Raw genomic sequence first — 25,391 nt, 5'->3', positions numbered from 1 at the left:
AATACTAGTCTTCAGTTCAGCACTTGAGTACTGGAGGGTGAAAAGTCTACAGTCTGAGTGTATCAGTCGCCACCGGCACTGGTCCTACCCATCTACATCTCTATAAGCAAATCACATTGAAGATATGAATCATCCGGGGATCACTCGCTTGTGATTGCCCTAGTTCCTAGTTGCGGGTTCCCGAAGCAAGCCGCGGTCAACGTGTTGTGTCTCGGCCAGAACACATTCTACGAGATCATTCTACTTGTAGTAACGATCTTTGATCAGCGGGGAAAATGCGAAACTTTGTTTGCGCCTTTGGTGTTGGCTACGTGGGGGAGCGATGTGTTTTATCCAACCAGGATGAGTAGAATGAGTTATGGACTGTCAAAACACTGGGACACAGTGGGGGGCGTTACAGTGTACGGTGTATGGCGTGTAGGCATTTCAAATTGGAGCATTTGGGGTATTTTTGATTATGTATTTTGTATCATTATAATGGTACTTTTGTGACTGCATATGTGTTCAAGAAATCTCTGATCAGGTTATACTAGTAGCTATGTCGTTCTATATTGAACATTAGGAATAAAAAGTAGGTAAATAAATAAGACTAAAGAGTTAAATAGTTAAACAGGTAATTCTATTATAGGTGGATTCATCTGTATAATGAAACTGTTTTACCCCAAATTGATTATTTCCATGATCTACAAATATCCAGTATTTTTTATTACTTTTTACTAGCATTTAAAGAAAATCGAACTTGAATTTATTTAAGATTATTCTTTAATCATTTAACTCCACTCCTCCGCAACTTGAATCTACTATAATACAAAGTGAAGTGGCTATAAGTTACTAGTTACTATTTATTCGGGCCCGGGATGCCGATTCTGTTTTCCTTCTGGAATCTTTCCTTGTTCGTCCCTTTAACCTCCTCGACTGCGTAATGAGGGGATGGTCAGTATTTTCCATTGCTACTATCTTGAACTCCCAATTGACTAATTTATTTTCTAGCCTCACATGTCGTTTGCGCCATCTGAAATGTATGTTCATTTCCATTTTCTGTTATTCAGGGGAAATCACCTGCTAACACCCTTCCCCCGCCAGGTGATAAAACTGGAGCAAAATGTCTGCGCTGCCAACGATCTGGCCGCGAATGCGTGCCTGCCCCAGCCAAATCTGAAGAGGTGTCCTTTCGTCATGGCCAGAATCCATCTCTACGTGGAAAGGGGCCCCCAAGGTACGGGGAGAGCGACCTGGCTTTCCCGAATGACCAGATTTGGGTTGACACCTTGCCTGAGTGTAAGTGGCGTTTAGTCTGAAAATTCTATCCCCAGAGAAAAAAATATTTATTCTACGCGATTCTCTCATTTGAAACATAGACTAATGGGTTTCAATCAGATGCCTTCAAAGATGAAACGGACCAGACGGCCGCAGAGTATTTTGTGGTAGGGGTAACGGGACATGTGCATCAATCCGTTTCCCGATCATCATCTGAGGCGCGCTCAACACCATCATCCAATATGGATACTGTGCCAGGGCAAAATCTCACATTTCCTTCTTATATTGTGGAATCGCATGGATCCCGTTCTGCCTCGGAACATTCATCCCAGCTGACTTTACCGACCGGTCAGCCCCGACTAACAAATGTGAATGAAGCTTATTTATTACGACATTTTCAGAGACATCTGGCAGACTGGGTATGTTTGAACCTTCTTTTTCGTCCCGGCTATTCGTCGCGGTAAAACCAGACATTTTACTTGTCATTTTGCTAACCAAACCAGCTCGATGCCGGTGATCCGGAGCGGCATTTCTCGGCGGATGTCGCCAGGCGGGCTAGCCAATCTCCACTCCTTCTATACGCCTGTATAGCAGTGGCGGCATGTCATCTCTCGCGAACAGCACATACAGTTTCACCCGAGGTAGCGGATAGTTATCATGAGCGCTGCGTGTCGATTATGCTGCCAGTGCTCGATAAACCGGAATCAGACATCGGCATCGACATTCTTCTCAGCTCCACTGTGATTCTCCGATTCTTCGAGCAAATTTCATGTGAGTACTCTAATCCAGAGAAACCACCACTACAAGGAAAGGAGATTGGCAAACTAATCCATATATAGCTCATACGCCCTCAAATGACCCCCAACGTCACCTCCTCGCAGGCTCAGTCTATATCAGCTCTCACGTCGACTGCGCTATATCCGGCGGTCTAGCCTCGGCTTCATTCTGGGTCTTCGTAATTCAAGACATTCAATTCGCTCTTACGTACCAGAAATGTCTTCGGCTAACCTTCGCTCCATTCGATGAGCGTCTCCGCCGATGGTGGGTCGCCAAGCCGGTTCTCAATGACGGGGACTGGGTCAACCGGGCCATTTGGTTATTGGCCGAGACCATTGATTTCTGCTACAATGTCTCTGGTCGGAATTACGGAGGTCATCTAGGTGTTGCTGGGGAGAATGCGTTGAAGCAGCGCATTGGAGAGTGGGAGTTGACGAGGTCGGATTCCTTTACCCCGTTGCATATCTCGCCGCCGGATCCTGCGAGGGGGAAGCCGTTTCCTGTTGTTTGGTATACTAGTCTTGTGCATTGTGAGTTAGATTCTTCTTGTCCCTGGTGATTAGGCGCTAACTTTTTTCTGTTTGTATAGCTACGGCAATGCAGCATGTCTGTCTTGCTAAAGCACTTATGCTGATCCGGGAATTTGAGATGTATGATAATGGGGTGATATCAAGGGAACAACGCATCAAGCTGAAGGTAAGTCAAGGAAGCCACATGTGCACGAGATCGTTGCAGTGCGTACGGATGAGAAGACGTGATTTGCTAATACCTTTATAGGAGCAAATATCCGAAAATCTCAACTATCTCTTCGGTATTGCGCTATCGGCAGATGACGAACCATCACTGCGAATAATGGCTTGCCACGCCTTGTGTGCATGTGAGTCAAAATCAGTTTTCCCCATCGTTTATTGAGTTATTTGTCTAACATTCTTTCCTCTAATAGGCAGCGCATGGATCGATGACCCTGCCGCACAGAACCTTCTCTTCGATCTTCTACGTAGGACTGAAAGGGAAAATGGGTGGCCGTGGGCTTATGTTGAGCAACGAATTCTGCATACTTGGCAAGGAGGTTCACGATGACATTGGAACCTTATAAAGCGAGCTGAGACGTCTTTTGTTTTTCATATACCCATTTTCATATTGTCTAGAACTGCAGAAAAATTGTGCATCATGAAGATTATTACCGTTATAAGTTCCAAGGTTTCTTGACAGGAACAAACGACCAAAAGATGCGTAACGGTAGATGATGCCCAGGTGATGATGATGATATTAGGTAGGCGTGACGCATCTTAACCTCAATTTCTTCCCAATCCATCTGCACATATCGGTCGAAGGCCGGAAACTTGAATCGTTGTGTATATTTCTCGCCTCTCGCACAGACTCACTGATATTCTAAGCCTTCAAAGGGTAGAAGGGGAACTCATCTATTTCCATTCTCTTGGGGGCACACTACCCTGAAAAACATCCACGAATTGATCATCCATCAGTTCCGATGATGGATTTCAGTGATCTAAGTCAACAAGGTGTTTGCTTGAACGCAGTTTCTGAGAGAACGTGAACCTTGGGACACACCCGACACCTATGCATGGGCGCTTATAGACCAAGCCCAGTTAGGCGAAAGGTGCCCAGGTGCTTGGTTCATGACTGAATCTAGATTAGGAAATGGTGACCTCATATGGGCAGGATTTATCAACTGAGACTATCCTCTCCTCAAACCCGCATCTAAAGTTCCCTTCTCATCTATCCAACTCTAAAGCCTCGCTTTACCGTCAATATGAAAATCAACTTGAGTTCCCGGAGTGATCTCTGCAATTCCCTCGCGAGCCTCTACCAGAAGGTCAGCGACTTGGAGACCAATATTCCAACAGCGGACGATATTCAGAACCTGGGAAGTGAAATTAAGATCCGAGTCACTAAGGTGAAAATAGCAGAAGGCTCGAACGGGATTCTTCAGTTTAATCCGCGTTTCTTTCTACCACACCCAGAAAATGTTCTCGAAGAATATCCTATCGATGTGAAAGCAACCAAGAGTCACGGTCACCGAAATATCGATATAATCCAATCGAAGCTTAAAGATCGGGCTGCATGTTGCCCTCGAACTGGAATATCCTAAGACACTAAACCACCGGGCTTGGGTGCTCGCATTAAAGAAGCTCATTATATACTTTCTTATATCGATGCGCATGTAACATGTTCTCGATATCCCAAACTTGAAGGTCGCAAGTTTCTGGATTGGTCGCATCGGCTTTCCTCAACATTCCAACTTAGGGAATTTAGAGGCTTAACTGTCTTTGATAAAACAATGTAAGTGTGGTATATTTCAAAATTCCTATTCTTATTACCCCATCATGATATCCATATGTATACCTATGGGGTCCCTATGGTACTAAACCTACCATAGTGACAGATATACACCAACGGGGATACAAATTGACTGGCCTAAAGATTTCTGCTTAAGAAAATACCCCGAGTTTCAAGTTGTGTCTGATTATACTACTTGTGAATTTCGATATCGTGATGAAAGTGATAGAGAAAATGTCCCGAGCCCAAGAAAGTGTTATCATGTTTACGGAATGCCTTGGCCACATACCATCGCCACATGTGCTGCAGATGTTACTGTATCTGACATTGAGAGTGGCCTTACTACCCATTTAAAGGCTATTGTTGAATTAATCACAGGAAGGGTATTCCATGAGGAGCTTGGATTGCGGACTGTCTATCCGGTTAGTGTTTTCTATCGCAAACATTCCTTGGAATGATGGGCATTAGGAGATCTTACTAATTCCCTTTGAAGTTATTGATGTTGTCTTTCATGGGGCCACAACAGGGGCGCATTATTCAAGTCTCATGTAATGGGTGGGAAATACATGTGCAATGCTCTCAACTTTGGAGTTTTCGGCATGAAAAAACGGCACCCCTTGAGATGTTCATTCGGTACTTCATCGCGACACCGGTTCAGCGTCGGATAGTGCCGATCAAGATGATCAGCACAAGCAAAATGAAGAGCACGAATACTAGCTCCGGGTATAGATAGACGTGCCATAGCTATGTGCAGTTTTGCTCGGTTTTGTGCGTACTGAGAATTTGATTTGCTATGGTTTTGAAAGTGAAAAAATAAGACAATGACATTTTGGGGTATCTTTTGCTAGATTTGAGGAATCAAAAAGGCAGAGACAATATGCTGTAGACAACTGTGAACAGAGGATGTTAAAACACAAGATATAATACTTAAGTAGAAGTCACCATCTACATCTGAAAGCTCTCGTCAAAAGCGGACGGGAACCCAAATAGCCACTCATCCATAATTGTTCCCAATGCTGACAGGTTATTTGGATCCAAAGGTACCTCCTGAATTAGCCCCATCGACTGTCCAAAAGGCATAGTCCCAGCACCAGACATCTCGGCATACTGAGGCGTTGGTGGATTCGGCATACTGTATGGCTGTGTTGGGCCTTGCGGGGATGGGAATTGTGGGTAGTATGGTTTGTTCCCCATATTTGCATCTCTCATCCCTGGGACTGGCATAAGAGGAGAAAAGGATGGCGTTGATGACCAAGTCGTAGTAGGCACTGGTCCGGCGATCGGGTCACTTCTGGTAGATACCATACTACCCATTCTATGGGGCTCTGTTGTCCCGTAGTTCGTGTTTCCTGGATTCTGGGTTGGCGTTGTGGGATTACGTCCGAACTCCTGATTCAGGCTCGCGGGAGAATACATATTTCCCGGACCTAAGCGTGGCTGGTGGGAATGATTCCCAGGGGCGTGGTTGTTAGGATTTTCCATAGCCAGTTCACTAAGTACATGCAGTGGCGTGGTGCCTTCTTTCATCTTTTTTAATGTTAGCAACTAGTCTCATTTCACATGGAAGGAATTCCCAGATAGTGCATACCGGGTTCTTGTCGCTTGAATTATCGGATCGCATTTCTGCGCCAAACATCTCACGTAACTCGGGCCCATTGCCCTTCTTCTTGGAAAACCATGTGCAAAGCATCTGAAGGATGTTTCCAAACTTGGTTGCGACCCTCCCACTGTCAAGAGCAGCAGCAGCTCGATAGTAATTGAGCACTTTTTCCAGATAGTATTCAATTTTAAGGCTTTGCATATCGATCACTTGGCCAATACGGGACTCGGGAGCCGTAAGGAGAGAGTAAATCTTGATGAGACTAACAACTGGATATGCCGTTCTTGCAATGGCCAGAGTCGGGAGACAAGTGAATCTTTCCACATCGACGCTCGTGATAACATCGAATGTTTTGTGGATGGATTTAATACAAGTTGTGAGTGCATCAATCAGCGGCGCCATGGTTGTGGCAGGGAAATCTTCATTGTCTAGGACATTTGGTTGAATGCTATCCCGGCAGTCAACACCCATGGCGCTCTCATGTACAAAGAGATCCAGTGCAAAGTATGTATGGGCCAATGGTGCTGAACAGTTGAAAGTTAGACGGGAACGGTATCTGTTAAGGGATAACATCGATACTTACCGGTCCACGACTCTTCAGGGATATCCCTTCGATACTGGGCAAGTTGTTTCCCAAATGCTTTAATAGTGTATCTCACTTTGCTATCTGTGAACGCCACGACCGATTGGCTGTCATCCGAGATTAATTGCAAGCCAGCTTGTTCCATAATCCAACCCAATTTTGCCCACCAAACGATCGTGCGATCAGACGGTAACGCATCGGGGTGATTTTCCAGTATTTGGATTGACTCGTCCATATAAGGTTGCCACCGTACTAGCTGCATTCGTCTCAAAGCCGTGGCCACCCTGTCGGAGTTAGCAGTCTATTCACATATATTTTTCCATGGTAGTGAATAATGCTCACTGAATTCCCATAAAGTAGCAAGCAATCCAAGTCCTTCGTGCTTCGGGTCCATTTAAATCCACATCCTCCGTTATCGTATTTCTTACCATGATCTCTCTTATACGTTTGAGAGGTTTCAAGTCTCCATTTGAGCGTCGATTCAAGCCCAGTTCCATAGCAAGAGCAATTGCCATATGAATCATTTGGTAGAACTTGAGCTCATCCAGATTATCCGGTGGGACATACCACATAGAAATGACCATCAGAGCCTGAATTAGTTCAAGGGACTTGTGACCCTTGACAACTACTTTCTCGGCAATCAACCGATAACAATCATTGATCAACGGCATTTGGAGCTCCTTTTTAAAGGTGGCGACTGAAACACCAAGTATCGCAAGAAAAAGAGCCGGCTTTTCACAGCGTACCTGGCCCATCGTTGTGCCTGGTGGGAAGACGACAAAAGGCATCTCGATCGCCATACGGTTCACATAACGATCAAAAGACGCTTTCGCGGTCTCTAAATCGATTAAACCCCGGTCAATCACGTCAAGAAAATCATTCTTCGGTGCTGGCGTCGTCTCACCAGCATAAGGTCCTCGCCAATTCGGCATCTTTGGAGTTGGCGCCTGCTGCTGTTTAGTATGGATCTGTTCTGCAGATGGACTATCCGGGTGGGAATACTGCGACACCATGAACCCATCATGATGTCGTTTATTTCCCGCTAAGTGTGACGAGTCCTCTCGCAGCCAGCGCCTTGAATGGTTTTGTTCTTCGCGAGTCTGGATAGGAATCTGCTGTGGTTGCGATTGGGGCTGTGACTGTGACTGTACAGCTGCACCCGCTGCAAGCTGCGAGTGATGAGACGCCTGCAGGGTAGCCGTCAAGGCATCGATTTTACGCTCCAACTCCGTAACCCGACTATCAGTCTTCTTCTGACGTTTCCTTGACGGCGCTGTAACGACACATTGCCGGCGTGCCTTGGCACATCGCTTACACGCACCATCAGGATGGGTCGGGTCAGGATCACAGCGCACTTTTAATTGTCTGCATGGTTCACAGGCACGTGGTCGCTTGATTCCCATAGAGGGATCTAGCTGTGCCTCATGATCCTCCGGTTCGGTCGAGGTGGTCTCGCCATGTTGTCCGTGTAACTGTGACGGGGCTTGTGCCTGTGACGCCAACGCGAATGCGGCCCGATCGGCCGCGGAACTGGCCTGAGCTCGCGCTCGCACGTGGGAGTCCGCCGTTGTGGATATTGATTGTATATGCGTCGGAGGCTCTGGGTAATCTGATGCCATGGTGTTGGATTCGGACCGGTCGGAACGGCGTCAACTAGGGCCGTTGGAGAATGTGGACGGAGTACAACGGACCGTCTGGTTTTCCCCAGACTTGTTGTGCGGGGCCCCTGTTCGATCGGCTATGCCAGGATGTTGTACTCTCTTTTTCTTTGCTTTTTTTGGAATCTATATGTAGCGTCTAGAGCATTAGATCAAATGGATCATACTCCGAGCTGCTTGTTTCTGTATAATTCTTGTGTGTAGATCAATCTGCTCGTCCCCACAGTATTGGTTTGTTTTCTTTTTCTTTTTTTCCTTTATGGAGCAGTCGGACGCAATAAGACGGAGGACGGTGGACAAAAACTCCGATCACCGACCTGGGTCACCTCGTGGAATGTAAGTGGCCAGGGGCACGAATCCAAGCGGGACTTGCAGATGTTAGCAAGTTGCGGTTTCGTCACTCTAGAAGTGGACTTTCTTTAAAGCAAGAGAAAATGAGCCCGATAATGGGACTAGGATTGGGAGTGATTTCGAATTGTCGTTGGGGTACTTTGGCGCCGGGCGTCGATGCCACGTGACCTGACAAATACCAAGCTTTTTTATAGTCGCAGGATTGGTACAAATTGTATCGTATTTAGGCCTTTAAATAGCAAATAAATAAATTGATATTACAGAAATACGAATGGTTATCGTAGAAACTAACGTCTGATGAAGGAAGGCTTAAAACTCAGACTACTCTGAGTATGGAGGGTCCTGTTTTCATCTCGGCATTGGGGATATCAACAGAAGACAAAGACAAGGTATTCCAACAGCGCCCGCTAAAAAGAGAAACACCAAAAGAAAAAAAGAAAACAAAAAAGCCTCTGCCCCGAGACATACTTCATCCATCCTCCTCCCCCGAGCGCAGATGGGACTCAGCCCAAAAGGTTTCCCAGATATTTAGGAAACCTTGTGGGTTGGACACTCCATCTTGCGCTCGAACCAACCCAAGATGCAGTGCTTGTGGAATTTGCACAAGCACTCCAGTCGGATCAGCACGTCTCCGACCTCGTACTCCACCAAGCAGATGGGGCACTCGGCGGCCCCCGCATCCTCGCCAATGCAGTCCTTCTCCGTGGCCGTGAACTCAAGCATTCGAGCCACGGGTGGTGTTGGCGGCGGCGGCGGTGGTGGTGCTAGCCCCCTGCGCGTGGAGGTAGAGGCTGTGGTGGTTGCAACTGGGGCCCCGTAGTTCTCGATGCACTGCCTGATGTGCGCCTCGCGTGCTTCGAGGGGCTGCTCGTTGCTGATTTCGGGGAACCGACGCCCGCAGATAGGGCAGAGATCTTGCTCTGATACTGTGGAGCGTCGTGGCGATGCCGCTATTGTGACGGAATGATGGGAAGATGGAAGGTCAGATTGAGAGTGATGGTGGTGGTGACCGGAGCCATTTCGCTCTGTGCCTTGATCTCGGAGACTCTGTCGTACATTATAGCCCAATTCTTGTAGGAATTCAGGGCTATAGCCACGATGGGCCTGGTTGTTCGACGCACTCTCCTCCTGAAAGAATTGTCAGATTTTGATAATGAAGGATAAATAAAGATGTTAGAAAACCTACCTCACTGGACATGTAATTACCCATGCTGGAAGGCAATGAGTTGGTCGAGCGGTGACCGCGTGATCGTACGCCGTAGCCGAGCGGATTTGGATTGGGATCTGGCACACAGGGATTGCAAAGACGGACCTCTTCGCCTCCTCCCAGAGCGGGATTGATAGCTTGTGTGGTGGGAATAAGATCGACATCGCTAGTCAGATCAACTATTTGTCGCGGGGGAGCGGGGGAAGATTCAAGTGGCTGAGCGGATTCGGGTGGGCGTACAATGTACTGCCTGGGAATAGTGATCCGATGAGGGGAGCAAGAGGCACACACAACACGACCACACTTTCGGCAATGGTGCTTTCTATGCCAGAAATTGAAAACCACAGCACAAATTGGGCAGCTTGTCACTTCAGCATCAGGTTGCCAGCGAGGTAGGGTTGGTTCCATCTCTGCTTCGGTGTGCGGGGTTCTCAGTGCTTCTGCAAGTGTCTGTGTATCTGAAGAACCCGACAAAAACGCACGTAGGGTCCTCTCGTCAGTTCCTGATAATTGCCACCCACCACCGCCAACCCTTTCATTCCTAGTGTTGCGCATCGCATCAGACGTTCCTCTTGGTCTACCACTATGTGACGGCTGTTCAAACATTGCATCCCGCAAGCTATTAGAATATTGCCGGCGTCTTGGTCGAGGGGCTGAAGCAGATGAAACTGACTCCCATGAGGCACCTGCTCTTGGGTCGTGTTCTTGATTTTGATATCTAGTTCTTGATCTCGCCTCCCACGGGAGACTTGGAAGTGGGTTTTCGGCGTTTCTGGATAAGCTTGAACCTGTGCGTGTTCCTGGTAGTACAGCATCGATATGCACTTGTCCATAGCCATGGGAACTCGCAGAACCGAGTTTTGGTGGACGCATCGGCATAGCTGTCTCGCTAATCTGTCTATTGGCTTGTCCCTGGCTACCAGATGGACCAGCGTCTGGCGGGGAAGAAGTGATATCAATCGCAGTTGCCCACGTGGACCCAGAAGCAGCTGAATTGGCCTTTCCCTTTGACGACGGGGTAATCATAGATGCAGATCGATGCGGCAATGTCTGAGCACTAGATCTGCTCATTTCTCCAGAGCGTGTTCGCTGCAGTCGACCTTGCTCAGCTGTGCTTGTCAGCCGTCTCTTCCGGTCTCGAGCTGGATGGGTTGGAACGATCCTTTGTCCCGGCGTAGAGATATTTCGCGCTGCACCCGTTTGCTCTTCGCTGACCAATGATCTGACGGTATATGAACCGCCCCCAGCTGCCATATAACGTTGACTTCTATCATCACCACCAACGTTGAATCCGCCTAGTCTCGCGGGAAGTTCTAGTGTTATTTCAAGGTCACTGCTTTGCTCACTTCGATTGCCGTGTTTGATTGCTTCATCACTCTCTTCGCTATCACTTTTCATTGGGCTGCTTGATATCCTCATAGGACTTGTATGGCGAGCCGCCCCCTCACTGGTCTCCTGATTCAAACTCGCATCTGTTTCTTGAGCCGGTGGAGGTGGACTGCTAGCAGGTGGGCTTGAGGATGCGGTACTAGAAGCAGACATCTTGCTTCTTAGTCAATCGAGGATTCTGATGCTGTATATTGAGATCGTGTTTCTGGAGAGGTCAGACGATTTCTCAGATGTTGAACTCTCCAGTCAATCGTATGATGTTGATTGCAGGCACTTGAATGATATTGTCAATATATCAACTTGGAGGGCCTGTATATGTGTAATGTACACATACCAACTGGTTTAACTCTTTTAAGTCATGCTCACAGCAGGAGACACACCATATTGGAGTTGAATACTCAGAGAGCCGCAGTCCGCAGGGCTATAACGAATACTGGTCTCGTGACACGGAATATGATCGGATTTGCACCCTTATATTGTTATTGTGAGGAGTATGGAGCGGCAAAACTGTTCCACAAAACCTTCAGGCAATTCCTTTCCCGAAAAAGTCTCCAGTGGCGAAGACCAAACAAGGAGATTCTGGTGGATGCAGGAGAATCAAAGCCCAAATAACGGGGGAGCCTTATCGGTGGGGCCAGGGCGGTCTTGTCTGGCAGAAATAAGCGCTTATCTCCGCTACGTCACTTGCTCTATTGGAGCACTTGAGTATAAGAGTCCTAGGAAGAATCTTGTATACTAGAAGTCTAGGGAATTATAGGCTGGGTGAGGGTGTTGATCTTTTGGTCTATTGCTGGAGACTAACATTTCATAGTTCAAATTTGAACATGGTGTGTATCCTGGCAGAAGCTATGAACTAGTATCAAGATGTGCAAGGCTTGTGCAGGAACATTTGAACGTACTATGCATCTCCAGGGCTGTTCCAAATCATACTATAGTACTAGGCCTGGAGCCCTCAAAGGAATTTAATACTCAAATACCTATGGATGTCAGTAAGCTGCACATGTGCAGTGTTACTTAATACTGTGGTATGCACCTGGGCAAGACTCGGAATTGAAGGAAATTCAAATGCTGTGATATCATGATAAGATTATGTAGCAATATTCACCAGCCCAGTACATTAACCATGTTGTGTATAGTTTGGTTAGAAGTACTGTTTTCGGGATAGAATTAATTAAAAACGCTAGTCACAATAATTATGCTTTGAGGACAGTTTAATGCTATCCAAATTTCAACCAGATCAAACGCCTCGCAGCAATTTTTGGAGATTAAAAACAGCAGGTACAAGAGCAAAGAAATACGACAAGAGAGAAGAAGAAACGCAATAAGAGGTACTGGAGACGGAAACGGAGAGAGGAAAGGAAATTCGTCACTGTGGCATCACAAAATCAAAGCCACCAGAATTTGAAAATCAGTACATTGGGATGATTCTGAGAGTAGATAGAAGGTATGTTGAGGAGGGTCATAGGAGATAGATAATGGATCGGTATAAGATTTGGATTTGAATGTACAACAGCCCAGGAGGGAAAGGAGATAGGACAGACATTCTTATGGCTCATCGTTCAGTTGTTCATCAACTAGTTCTGCAGAACTGCCAGCAAAAGATGGCTCATCGATATGTGCCTCATGGATGTTATCCTGTGTGCGATGCTGAGGAACATAGCCCATACTAGAAGGTCGCTCGCTGCGTGTTCCGTCGTGGCCAGTACGATGACTGGAAGTCAGTGAGCCAGATGTCGATGCAACAGAAAGACCGCGCTCTTGGGAAGGTGAGCTGCTGCCGCTAAAAGGTAATCGCCCTGTAGTAGGGGACTCAGGTCGAAGATGATCAGAGCGGGCAGGTTGCGTGCTAGCCCTTGAATGAGTTCGCGAATGAGAAGAAGCCTCTGTGACTGGAGGGAGGGCTTCCGAACCATCTTCTTCAGGCTTCTCCAGTCCATCTTGTGTACGGCGGGATCCAGTGCGACTGGGTAATTCAATGCCACCTACAGAACCCACTGGTGGAAGAACTGGAGCCTTTCCATCCAGAGACCCCTTGGGCTTATCATCATTCGAATGATCGCCTTCTGAATCAAGGTACTGACCCTCGCCTGCAGATACATTGCGCGAGTGGCCACCAGAAACAGAACCAGCGGCTACAGCAGCAGCAGAGTCTTCTGGGTCGTCATGATATTCCTCTCCATTGTATGCAGCTTCTCGAAAAAGTCCAGGCGGAGGTGCTCGAGCACTTCGAACCACCTCAAATCCTTTGCCTTTGTCTTTAGTCTTGCCTTGGAAGATGCCGCGGAACCAACCTGTAGCAGATGAGACAGGACCTGTAGGATCGGCAGGACCAGTTTTCAACTTGCGAGTACCGGTGTGGGAAAGGGGCGGGCCACGGACTCGGTAATAGAAGTCAACTTCTCGAACAGCATAGTCTTTCTGCTGATGCGAATCATCCATCTCCATGTCATCTTTGGGTGCTGGTAAATACGCAGGCACCGGTGTGTTTCGCCCAGAAGTATCGATGGAATCATTTGTATTCATCCGGATTGGTTTCATAAAACTTCTTGAGCTTCGCTTACTCCTTTCTCCAGACCCTTGTTGGGGTGTTCGTCGGCCTGGTCGAGGAGGTCGGTAATATGGATCTCGCGATGACCCACCAATGAAAGTACTACTACTTGGCGAGTCTCCGCTAGGCGGAAATCCTGCTCCGGTATAAGCGGTTGGAGAGTTTGCCATCAAGTTAGCACTTGCAGCACGACTGTGACCGCCATGTGAACTAGCATAATCTATCATTGCGCTAGCACGACCTTCGCTCCCAGTTGCACGGCTCAAAAGGAGACCTGAACTTCCAGATAAACTCCGGGGACGTGATTCTTCATATGGAGAAGAAACACGATCATCCACATTTGCTAACATGGCTGCCTCTGAGCCCAAGCTCTGCCGAGTGATATCCCGCCGTGGTACAGGTACACGCCTTGACAGCTGACGCTTCCCGAAGACCTTGACCAGACCGCCGCGAGTTGCTCCACCAGCGCCAGCTAGTCGCGCCAGAACCTCAATCAAGGTTTGGAGAGCACTAAGGAAGAATCCAAATATCAGGACTATGGCGTGTAAGACAAGAATCACGTAGCCAGTCCAACCTCGCGCCGCGGAGGAAACAGTGAGGGATGGAACAAAGACCACCATTAAGATAATTGTCAGAAATCTGATAAAAGAGAACAGGCACTGGTAGATATTCATGTGGGTCGGACCAGGGAATGGTCTGAATGCAATCAGTGTAAGCACCGATACAACTTCACAGATAGCAAGCAGCACAACCTGAGCAATGCCAGATGGCTGTAGTGCACCAATGGCCACACCACGTGCAAAGTTCAGGAATATTGGCACTATAGCAAAGGCAGCTGCATCATCGCAATAGGTATTGTAGAGTGGACCGTACAGTAAAACTGTCGGGAGATCATCAAAAAGATGAGACGTCGGTCGGGTAGACACGATCACTCGCACAAACCAGATGGCGAAGCACAGAAGCACCACAATCACCACCGCAGCCAGAGCAACACTATACGCAGGAGAGCCTTGTGCAGTGACCAGCTGATAGAATGAAAGCGAGATTGTAGGGAGTAGAAGATAGTTGAACAGGACACGGATGATGTTGCCGACTGTGAATGGCATGTTTTTGGCACGTAGGTCCTGTTCAGTGCTATGTGCGAGTTCACGGTGCACCCAGCGCAATGAGAAGCCGAGCTGGATTATCAAGGTAAGAGCTCCCAAAATAATCAACAGCCAGATCATCATTCCAGGCCAGATATCTTGATCCGAAGACATACCCACCAACTGCCTCATTCGATCCAATCCGTATGTGCCATTGATCGTGTAAACTCCGTCCTGAACAGGATTCATACCTCCCGACTGGACGAAGCTCTGGTTGAACATCAGGGCAGACCAAGAACCGTGGCTTACGGCAGGCTGGAAGAACCCTGGATAATCCAGGGACAAGGAGCCAGTCAGCACAACAAATTGGAGATACTGCAGGCAATCAGCAAAGCCAGGTGTGACAAGGCGCAGAACGTCCTCATCACGGCCGTAATTACTGGTCCACCGAAATATGTCCGTTGTACCCCACGGTGTATACATGGCCGCGATAATACTGCCAACAGCCACCATGATCAATATGATCAATGGCACATAGGCCAGCGCATTTTTCAGAGGCGACCCAAAGTCTGGCGTGATGGATACTGTGACACATCCCAACATATCTGCCGCAGCATCTCCAGATCGAATGATCAAGTTTGGCGTGATTGTGGAAAATCGGTAGGTAGAAAGCATATCATGTTGAACGGAGAACGCGTGCAGGGTGCTCAAATCGCTCCTGATGAAAAAAGACCCCATGTTAGAAAAATGGTTCACCATTGATCGCGATAACAACGACAGCAATGTCATTAGAATTGTTGAAGAGGGCATACATACAGATTGTATTGGAAAACCGGTGCCAGTGGACATTCACCTTGTATCAGGGAGCTGCAAAACCTCGAGGGATTGCTCCAGGGGGTGAAACTTAAGACATTGAAGGTGCTCAAAAGTGTGCTGTACTTGTTATTCGAGGCATCCAGGTCGACAATCTTGCCTTCTGTGGAATTAGGATTGGTCCAGTTGGCACTATTCTCCGGGGGATAATTTGGCGCTTGGTCCGCAGTTCCCGACACGTTTCCATAGACGGTCACATTCAACGGATGTAAAGAGTCATTTAGGTTGAACGAAACTGCGACGTCAAGAGGCACGTATTGAAGCATTAACGGGGCGGATTCCAGGATACTTTTGCTTAGGCAGTTGTCGAAATTGAGCAATGCCGCGGTTGCAGGTGATGATAATGATAATATGAGACAGAGTAATATTGTAGTCCACCAGCTGGAGCCTGATGAGATTGTCTTCCATCGTGGTTTGTATGTGTCTCGCCATTGTCGGTCTTGAACGGGTCGGTCGCGACACTCATATTTCTCGTATTTCTCGCAGTTGGGCGCACCCTGCTGTCGACCAGCCATACCTGTGGCATGGCACCGGAATCGCATCGAGTCGTGACACATCTCGAGTGTCTCGGGCATTCGGGATGACCTCCTAGGGGAGGTCAGCCCCCGTGGATGATCGAATCCACGTTGTGTTGACAATTCGGGGGGCAAGGTCGGGTAAGGGTGAGTTTTTCATCTGTCGTCCACCTCGGCGTCTCTGTGAATCGCTGTGTTGGGGGAGATGTCAGGGATTGCGCGGAGAAAAAAAAATCCAGTTCGATCGGGAATGAAAGAGAGTGGCTAAGTGGATGCTAGGATCCGGGTTTATTGGAGAAAGAGGGGAATTTCGGGGCGGAAGAGCCAAAGCCTACGTAAGTCTGCAGTCCCCTAGTGCCCAGCTTCGAAGCGGTACAAAAACTAGGCCACCTAGAATAGACAACTCACTTGATATGAATTAAATTTCAAGGAATGAAAATTCAGTAACACTTGAACAGTAAGATTAAGACACCAAAGAATGACCCCTTAAAAAAATTAAAAAGAAAATAGGCAGTAATAAATCATTATGCTGCGCCTTGTTGGGTCGCAGTGGAGTTCTACGGGGTACATGACTATAGAAAACTATCCACGCGCTAGAATTCGTACTTTTGATTTAAGTAGTTAATAAGGATGAAATAACACTAAATTCGGCTCACTATCTCGGCTTTCTTAGTCTGAGTCACCGTGCTGAATTGGTGAACTTTCTAATATAATTTTAACTATAATAACTAGTATTGCTCAGCCTTATAGCTCCTTGCGTATATCTATTTTAGGCTCAGGGTCGTCCCTTATAATACTTCCAATCTGATCCAAGATGAACTGATTCTGCAGGTCGAATGCTCTAGAAACTGGTTTCAGTCGATCTTTCAGCTTTGCCGAGTATGTTTCAGTGTCTCACTCCATGTTGATCCCGTTCCACTGGTTCAAGCCGGGAGATTTTATACTTATACCTGCATATGCAACGGTTGCCTTTTCTCGCTAGTCTAATGGAAAAAGAAAACATAGAAAAAGTAACTTCAAGTCTCACTACAAGCCATTCGTAACTTGTAGATAAAACATAGATTCTTCAAGTTGTAGCTTTGCTCATGGGTCAGGAAAAGTGGTGGAAATCTGCGGATGGTGAGTGGTGATGTCTCAGTGGCACAGTGGGGGACTGATCGAGGATATTCGTTTGTGGCTGAACAAGGGTCTGATGCACCAATAAAACCCTAGCTATGAGCTGATGCTCAAATGCAAGATCTGCTTATTAGGCCGGCCATCATGCCACCTAGAGTTTTGCCCAGCAACTTGAACATTGAAGTTACCGTAAATACTTGAGCAAAGAAAAATCGCTTTGGGTATCTAGTATAACAGTCATAATGAACGCATTTTTTAGAATCTGATGGGCATGAGTTAACCTTGGAAGTAAGACCAAGTACTAAGACAGAAATGACTAAAAACTGCACACTTTCACCTGATTTTTTTTAATATATTTGAGCAAACCGTGACTGATCCACTCTCTAAACACGAAATACAAAGTGAAATTAAAACTAAATCATCTCTCTCCCTATACGTGCCAGCCTGAGTGTAGGTATAGTCAACCTTGGAAATAAGCATCGCTATTAGCATTGGCATTCCTGTAGTCATGCTGGCATCATGTTGTATCATATTATAAGCATTAGCACCCAGGCAGGAAAACTCAAGCTAGAAGGGTTGGATGATCATCTAGCGACATCTGGAGTGCCTACCCACTGGCCGCCTGACTTGGAAATACCTATGTGTTATTTATCTACATAGCAACTTGAATGTGTGCATACTACTTCGAGTCATATACTAATGCGCCTAGATTGCTCACATTTGTAGTCGTAGAAAAGCACTCAAACCCCAGTCCTGGTTTTACTACTAATCCAACATTTGAAGTTAGACCGACTTGGAGTAGTATGTAAAAACTTTGAGCACTGAGTACTTGCACATGAGTTAGAAGAGAGCCCATTCAATGTTTCTGAAGCGATCGATTCAAATTTTAATACAACGGCAATCATGGACAAGGTGTAATATCTGCCAGTGCACGTACGTCTGTCTATGGGCCTACAGCAATCATGCACATTTCAAGCTGTTCAAAATGTTAAATAGTATAGTATTTAGTGCACATGTGGTATCCATTTGAACAACATTCAAACCAATCTTGGAATAGCCTAAGGGTAAAAAACTCCAGATGTCTTTAAGAGGAGATTTTACCTTGAATTGATTACAGACAGGGTCCACGGGCATGTTTCTGCAGTAACCCCAAGAGGGAACTAGGGCTTCCATGATTCCAAGGTTTAGTTCACCCTCCATACTATCTGCTCAGCAATTTGAGTGGGGGAGCCTCAGGCTCTTTATGGGTAACAAGATATCTCTTTAGGCTCACACAGAAAAATCATCTTGAATGAATTGGTGGGATTCCCTCAAATCGCAATGATTGATCGGCTTTGCTTCATTGATGTCAAGGAATTGAGTTCCAACCGGGGTTGGTTCTGCTGTAAAGAACGTGAAGTGTGTGAACTTGAAGTAGTATCAAACACGGGTAGTTTTTATCAATCAATTGATCACTCTCCATCATTGACTGCCAGTTGAGATTTGGACTAAGAGTATGCATGTGCATGTGGTTGCCTCAGACATAAAGCTACCGTTCCTTGGGGTCAAAATTCAACCATTGAAGTATTCTCCATGCCAGTGGATTCAAGTTGAACTAATTCAGACATTGAATTGTAGACATTCCACATTGCCCAGGTGCAGGCTCAAACAATGTGCCAAGGTTGTCATCTCCGAGTCTGCAAATCTGGCTAAAAATAGGTACATCATGATGTAAAGCCTCAGGTACTTGGACTCGCCCACAGGTGCATGTGAGGCTGAGTTCGGTTCCAAGGTTATGTATCGACGGCCCTGGGGTCCAGGTGGAGACGCGCATGTGCCAGTGGGCATCACAGGTGGAACACTTCTATGATCCTGCCAGTGAGAGGTACGTAGGTAGATAAGGGTCTTCACATACAATATGACTGGGAGCGTGAGTGCCCAGATCGTAACTGACATGCGGATTGGTTCAGTTGACATTGATAGGGATCGTCCGAGTCTGCAGATCGGGTTCTCCACCAGACAAGTATACCCTGCATTTGCGTAGCTTCAAATGTTCAAATTTTGATGCTTTAATCTGAAACCAGTGTCCCAAAAACATGTAACCGATATGTACTATTGAAATTCAAAGATTTTTCAGTTGTTACAATCGCAGTATAGACTTGAGGTTCAGGCTGCTCCGAAACTCCGAGTCTACTAGTCCTTCATGAATGCAGGCGTCCGCTCTGGGTTGAGGATGTTTACATACTCTAGTACTACTAGAACTAGGTAGTATTGACATCTGGATATTCTATGATTTTACTAGTATACTACCTATGTATACCAATGTCGACTCGGAGACGCATTACAAGGTTACGGCCTGAGAGTAGCACCTGAGTTGGTTTCCTTCAAACATTTGAATGATTGACGTTGCAACAACTTGAAATGTTTGAATACGAGAAGGACTGGAGACTAAGCGGTTAGTATAATTAGAACAAGCCCAGTGGTGCCTCTTGATTCCCCATGACCCGTATTTCGGACCCTCCACATACGTATGCTTTAGCGGCATTCAACAATGTAGCGGTGACTCCCGAGATTTGGGAGATATTATCCCGACCCAGTGATAGAAACCCCAAAGGCATCTTTATTTGAACCTGGCAGTGTTCTTGTATCGAATAGGAACCCGGATGGTCGGCAGGGATCGCATGCCCATTCTTTTCAATCCCCCTGGCGCCGGGTTGACGAAAGGGGGAAGCCGGGGAGGAAAAGGGGCATATGATCAACTGCCAGATTAGCGAAGGTGCATGGACAGATATCTATGGAGTTTTATGGAGTACCTTCAATTTAAAAAAGAGACTATTTTATTAGCCGGTAGGCAGCTGAATTGAAGGAAAGCTTAGAATACTATGTGCATATCTTCTCCCTCTATGTAGTAAAGATGGTAATAACTTAAACAGTCATACTCTATCACGCAACGCTCTCTTGATCTTCGTGATACTAGTAGAGACATACTAGTAAGGATCTACGTGTTCGACCACGATTCATCTGCGAAAAATAGAAATTCTTTTTCTGGATAACTCGTCAGCGGGACCCGCTTGGGGCCCATCTAGTTATGGCCGAACCGGGTTTAGAGGAGTTTCACCATGAGACGCGGTTTGGTTCACGATTCTGATTGGGTAAGAGGAGCGCGGTTGATGGGTTACAGGGGAGGATTAAGTGTTGGTCGCAGTAACAGCAAGATGGAAGTGGTGAAACTGGTACAACGAGGCTGAGGGGGTACGTATGCTGGTGTATAGCGCTACACTAGCATTCAAACATTTGGATGTTCAACGTGAACATTGAAGTTATTTGATATTCAGAGAATACCTAGTAGTGTCCTCTTTGAACTTCATGAACCTTGGAACTGTATACCTATTAATCTAATATAAAACTCCGGAAATGAAGATCCAAGTGTCATCTCTACATCTACTCCACTTAACCGGGGAATAGTATAAGAGAAATTGACATTTGATAAACTGATAGTATGTTAAAGACTTGAAGATCTCTATTAAATCAAATTCATGTAATTCATAATTCAATTCCATATCCAAATACACACTAGAGAAGATCAAACTTGAAAAAGGATCCAATCTCAATCTAGTCAAATCTCCACCATCTCATCTACTATTCCCTTCCGGTCCAGCTTCATTGTCAACACAACTCCTTTTGAGTCTACAAACACATTTCCATTGGACTTGTTTGAGACATTTCACTTCTTTACTCTTGATCTTGCTCTTCAACATTTCGAAGAACTCCAAGAGACCCCCAAAAAAGCCAAAATCCCGTCGATCACCAAGACTCCACCTGGATCTCTTTGCTGGCTCCTTGTGAGACTCCATCCAAAGCTATCTTGGTCCTATGCACGGGCGCTACCATTAACACACCCCTCCTTCGCTCCTTGCCTTTTTTTTTCATTTTCTTCATATCCCACCTTCCACCTTTGTCTTTCTCTCTTTCTCCTATTTTCTCTAAGATTAACGTTCCCTGATCTCTCTGACGGGTTGTTCATTACTTCCACCCCTGTCGATCGCAGTGGTGTAAGTGTCAAAGGTTCCCTTTGAGGAAAGAAGAAGGGGGGGATTGGATGAGGACTGGTTTCCTCATCAATATTGGGTTGGACACCTTGGGCGCAAAGAGGTTACGTCGGTCGCGTTGGGCTTGTATTCTCATCAACTAATTTCAACTACTCGATATGCCTGGTGATGACCCATTCGGTTTTCTGCCAGTGGCTGCAGACCAGCCCAAGCCGGTAAAGAAATCTCACAATTGGAGAGAGAAGCTGTTCTCCAAGGATAAGAACAAGGGTGCTGTTGCCGATAAACAGATCGAGGACTTCCTTGCTTCTAATCGTCCGCAACCCCAACAACCGGTATCGACCAAAGCCGATCCTAGTCAACCACCCCCGACCGTTTCAACATATCAAGTTGCCTCGCAAGATGTCGCAAGCACTACCACTCCCCAGACCCCGATTGCGACTGCGAAGGCGACCGAGAAGTACACTGCATTTAGCCCTGCGGAAGCTCAACCCCCATCCCTACCCCGCCAACTCCCACCACCATCGCCACAGTCGCAAACACGCAGTCCTCCGCGCAAGCCCCGTAAGAACAAAGGCCTCCGAGTAGGATTCTGTGATCGCACACCAGAGATAATTGGAGAGGGTGGTGACGAAACGGAAGCACCAACGATTGAGATTTCCTGGTCGCGACAACGTGCTCGGGATAGAGAAGTGCCTGCTCAACCCAAGCGTGCTCCGTCGCGGTCACCAAACCCCTCTAGAGACTTGCCATCTTTGCGCGTGAACACATCGCTTGAGGATGCTGGTACACAGCGCCGAAAGCCACAGGATGTGCAAAGTGGAATAACCCCGGACTGGAAGCCTCCCTTAGTCGAAAACACCCCTGATGCCGATCTTCTTAACACCCTTCATATCACCAAGCCTGGGTCTCGCCTTTCATTCCGGGGATCGCCAGATTCACACTCATTTGCAGAGCGTGTGCGCAATCAGATGCAGGTGGAGGAAGCCAGGGCGTTGCATAATCGGTACAAAGACGGGGCCTCCCCAGTGGAGGACCCAGTAGAAAGAGAGGTCAACGATGAGTATGAGGACGATGCGGTGACTAGCCCTATCCATTCTACTCATAGTGCGCTTAGTGGACATAGTGCGAACAGTGCGCATAGCCCCAACAGTCCTCACAGCGCACATAAATCAGACTCGTTTCACGAAACACCTATCTCGTATACCTCGAATGCGCCGTCCCTCAAGTCAATCGTTCAGTCTATTCGGAACCCTGGCAGCCCAGCTTCTTACCGTGGCGCGACAAATTTAAGTCCCATCGACCCTCGACTCCCTGCAGGGCTAAGGCCAGGAAGCCCAGGCAGGGTTGTGCAAACACCACCTAAGCTTCCTCAGCCACCCCCACATGCGGCTCACCCTGAACCCTCCCCTCCCTATGAGAAATCCACCAAGAGTCAAATGGCTTCAGCTCCTACTGCGGCGAGTCAGGAACCACCGCGAAACCCACAGGCGCCAAAGCTCTCTCTGCGCAATATCGCAGCGCAGATCGGCGACACTGCCTTCACCGAGTTCAAAGAATATATCAACCGATACGATAGCCTGCTTCGTCTTGCAGCAGAAAGTGTGAAACCTCTTGCGGAGACATCCCTGGCGGAATGGATCCGAGCTGCGGTTTGGTGGTTCTTGCGAGGAAAGACACGTTTAGAGACATTCGCTCGCATGCGCAGCAATTGTCCTCCAAGTTATGCGAAGCAGGCCATTGTTGATCTTGGAAAAGCCTTATGGATCAATGAACAGATTGTGCCTGGGCATTTTGAACTGTCTCGCTACGGCCAACAGATGGGAATTGATGCGCTTTTGGCTGTTGCAAGCACGACAGGTGATAAGGAGATGGTTGATTTATTGAGTTTGCACCAGACTACTCTCAATCATTTGCGATCGTTGTCCATGTCAGTCAAGCGCAACAAAATCATTGCGCTTATCGGTGAGGATGACCTCTCCCCCAGCCACCTTGACACCAGCGTGTGGTTGCGTTACCCTTTCTTCGCCCCCAACGTGTCGGCCGTGCTCTCGGGAGCAGCAACAAGATCCATGCTGGCTGAAAAGCCGGGCAGGACACCTAGCATTGTTTACATGATGCCACTGGGAGACTCGGCTCGCTACTTTAGCTATGGTAGTATGTTTGTTCAGGCTTGTGTGAGTTCTAGAGACGACGATGGGGAGCAATATGCTATTCAGTGCTGCCTGACAATTATTCGAGAGCGGGCAGATTGGTATGTGCTTGCTGCTATTACCAGTCAAAGTCAGCTGGTCAACATCATGATTCAATCCGACCGAAAGCAGGGTCCCACTTGGGATGATGTGGAATGGCAAGCCCGGACGCACTCCATGAGAGTCAGATTGTCCCGTGGGTTTGAATTGGATGTGACGTTCAAAGAGGAAGACTTCAAAACCCTTTGGAACATTGTCAAGTACACCCAGAAGTCAGAGGCTAGTCTTGCGCCAGAGGAGGGTGAGACCGTTGTCTATGAGAACACTGTGAAGGTCTTCCAGTACATGGACCCTGGCACCCCTAAGGCTTTCCCTCCTGAGCCTTTGGAACGTTGTCGCATTCGGTTGTTTGAACGTTCGGTCACGATCAAAGAAGGCACTGGCTCGCGCAATGCTCATCGCGGATTCCGATTGACTGTATTGACCAGCCCTAAAGTGAAGACCCTTAGCAATGTGAAACACATTCTCGCTCATGGATCTCCCGTGGTCTTTGGTCTGCTGAGGGGAGAAAATGGCGCTCCTGCTCTTCTCCTCAAGGTGACTGAGGATGGCCGAACCCGATCCATGCTTATCACTTTCCATGAAGTAGAAGAACGTACCAAAATGCACGCTGTATTGTTAGGGATGATTCCGCAGGAAGGAGAGTCCAAGACTCGTGAAATCCCCATTCGTTCGTATTCCATTGAGCAACCAGGAGAGTCTGCGAGCGGCCAGCCTGCCGTCAACCATATTCAGTTCCCAGCCGGAAACGTTTTTGTTATCGATCAGGAGCACAGCCATGCAGAGCATGGGTATGGTCCTACCATTCTGTCCGAAAATCTGCGGGCCTTTATTGCGACAGAATGGGGATCTGTGACTGATCGCATAAATCTGGGTAAGTTACCTTCCACTTTGTGATGGGAGTGTGTATTCAGCTGTACTAACTTACATTGGACAGGACCTGGAGAGCTTAAGATTGGCCTGGATGTCAATCGCAAGACTGGAATGAGTTTGTTCCGCCCAGCACAGCAGGATCTGACAGTTTCGCTGGCGGACAATCTTATCCAGCCGGAGATGCCTGCGCAGGTGACGAGTTTCCTTGAGAAAATCACGGCGAAGCCAATGGCTCGTCGGATTGATTTCGCTTCAATTCAAGGTATGTCTCCAAGGCCTCTTTTCTTTCCATGGGTCTTTAGATTATGCCCTACTCTTTTCGCATTGCTGACTCGTCTTTTGTTAGATCTGCATGCATTTGAAGAAGCGGTGACTGGTTTTAAGGTCATTTACGATGGGTGAGTTTCAATCTGATCACATTTAATCATTAGGAGAGACAGTATTAACAAGAATCAGGACGGCCTCATGCTTTGCTATCTCCCGCCGTCGCAGTGTTGTCCCGATCTACAAGAGATGGGAAGCCAACCTAGCACGAGTTCAAATCGTGAAACAAGAAAAGATCATTCAGTTGGTTGCCTTTTTCGCCGACTTCCAACATGGCACATGCATGAACTTCGTCCTCAAGGGTACGGATCATATCGAGTCCTTTGGTCGTTCCGGCAAGTTTGGCATTCGTATCGTGGATGCCAAATTTGCACTCCCCAAGACCGATGATGACCCTGCTTCCAAATTCGTGTGCCTGGATATGCCCGAATATCCAATTGAACATGACGATCTCACCATTACATTCGATTCTGAACTTGGTAAGTGTCACACTCGATATACCTATCGGCTATAGATGTGGCTCCAGACTAACACGATTGCAGATCGCACCAATTTCAGGGTGGCTTTACCTGGATCTGTTCGCGAACCATCCCGCATGGGATCTCTACGCAGATAAATCCATTTTAGCCCCATTCGTCATATCCTGTTCTCCTT

The 25,391-nt window shown here is 47.2% G+C and overlaps 7 protein-coding genes across 7 annotated transcripts; 4 read left to right on the top strand and 3 right to left on the bottom strand.

Annotated features, from left to right (window-relative positions):
* Positions 1-922: 922 nt before the first annotated feature.
* N7483_005405 (Zn(II)2Cys6 transcription factor domain-containing protein) lies at positions 923-3,114 on the top strand (the record flags this gene model as incomplete). The annotated part of the gene is made up of 9 exons (XM_057088842.1): positions 923-933; positions 991-1,019; positions 1,084-1,278; positions 1,378-1,676; positions 1,761-2,028; positions 2,097-2,564; positions 2,624-2,730; positions 2,812-2,911; positions 2,978-3,114. 9 exons carry the CDS (start codon positions 923-925, stop codon positions 3,112-3,114), a joined length of 1,614 nt encoding a protein of 537 aa, XP_056948671.1.
* Positions 3,115-3,808: 694 nt separating this feature from the next.
* On the top strand, positions 3,809-4,147 carry N7483_005404 (uncharacterized protein; the record flags this gene model as incomplete). Its single annotated transcript, XM_057088841.1, has 1 exon — positions 3,809-4,147. One exon carries the CDS (start codon positions 3,809-3,811, stop codon positions 4,145-4,147), a length of 339 nt encoding a protein of 112 aa, XP_056948670.1.
* A 460-nt stretch (positions 4,148-4,607) lies between these two features.
* On the top strand, positions 4,608-5,068 carry N7483_005403 (uncharacterized protein; the record flags this gene model as incomplete). Its single annotated transcript, XM_057088840.1, has 2 exons — positions 4,608-4,757; positions 4,829-5,068. The coding sequence occupies 2 exons, from the start codon at positions 4,608-4,610 to the stop codon at positions 5,066-5,068; spliced, it is 390 nt and encodes a 129-aa protein (XP_056948669.1).
* Positions 5,069-5,280: 212 nt separating this feature from the next.
* N7483_005402 (putative C6 transcription factor (War1)) lies at positions 5,281-8,137 on the bottom strand (the record flags this gene model as incomplete). The annotated part of the gene is made up of 4 exons (XM_057088839.1): positions 5,281-5,880; positions 5,924-6,459; positions 6,519-6,802; positions 6,861-8,137. The coding sequence occupies 4 exons, from the start codon at positions 8,135-8,137 to the stop codon at positions 5,281-5,283; spliced, it is 2,697 nt and encodes an 898-aa protein (XP_056948668.1).
* A 918-nt stretch (positions 8,138-9,055) lies between these two features.
* Positions 9,056-11,276, bottom strand: N7483_005401 (phosphatidylinositol-3-phosphate-binding ubiquitin-protein ligase; the record flags this gene model as incomplete). Its single annotated transcript, XM_057088838.1, has 3 exons — positions 9,056-9,652; positions 9,714-10,192; positions 10,523-11,276. The coding sequence occupies 3 exons, from the start codon at positions 11,274-11,276 to the stop codon at positions 9,056-9,058; spliced, it is 1,830 nt and encodes a 609-aa protein (XP_056948667.1).
* Positions 11,277-12,668: 1,392 nt separating this feature from the next.
* N7483_005400 (uncharacterized protein) lies at positions 12,669-16,204 on the bottom strand (the record flags this gene model as incomplete). Its single annotated transcript, XM_057088837.1, has 2 exons — positions 12,669-15,474; positions 15,573-16,204. The coding sequence occupies 2 exons, from the start codon at positions 16,202-16,204 to the stop codon at positions 12,669-12,671; spliced, it is 3,438 nt and encodes a 1,145-aa protein (XP_056948666.1).
* Positions 16,205-21,446: 5,242 nt separating this feature from the next.
* On the top strand, positions 21,447-25,353 carry N7483_005399 (uncharacterized protein; the record flags this gene model as incomplete). Its single annotated transcript, XM_057088836.1, has 5 exons — positions 21,447-24,414; positions 24,478-24,675; positions 24,760-24,811; positions 24,870-25,216; positions 25,280-25,353. 5 exons carry the CDS (start codon positions 21,447-21,449, stop codon positions 25,351-25,353), a joined length of 3,639 nt encoding a protein of 1,212 aa, XP_056948665.1.
* Positions 25,354-25,391: the final 38 nt, after the last annotated feature.

Source organism: Penicillium malachiteum (genome assembly GCF_028827825.1).
Source record: "Penicillium malachiteum strain IBT 17515 chromosome Unknown utg000002l:1.0-8849297.0:1.0-8852440.0, whole genome shotgun sequence".
NCBI lineage: Eukaryota > Fungi > Ascomycota > Eurotiomycetes > Eurotiales > Aspergillaceae > Penicillium > Penicillium malachiteum.
Note: the sequence above shows the minus strand (reverse complement) of the source record. Positions and strands in the feature narration are given on the sequence as shown.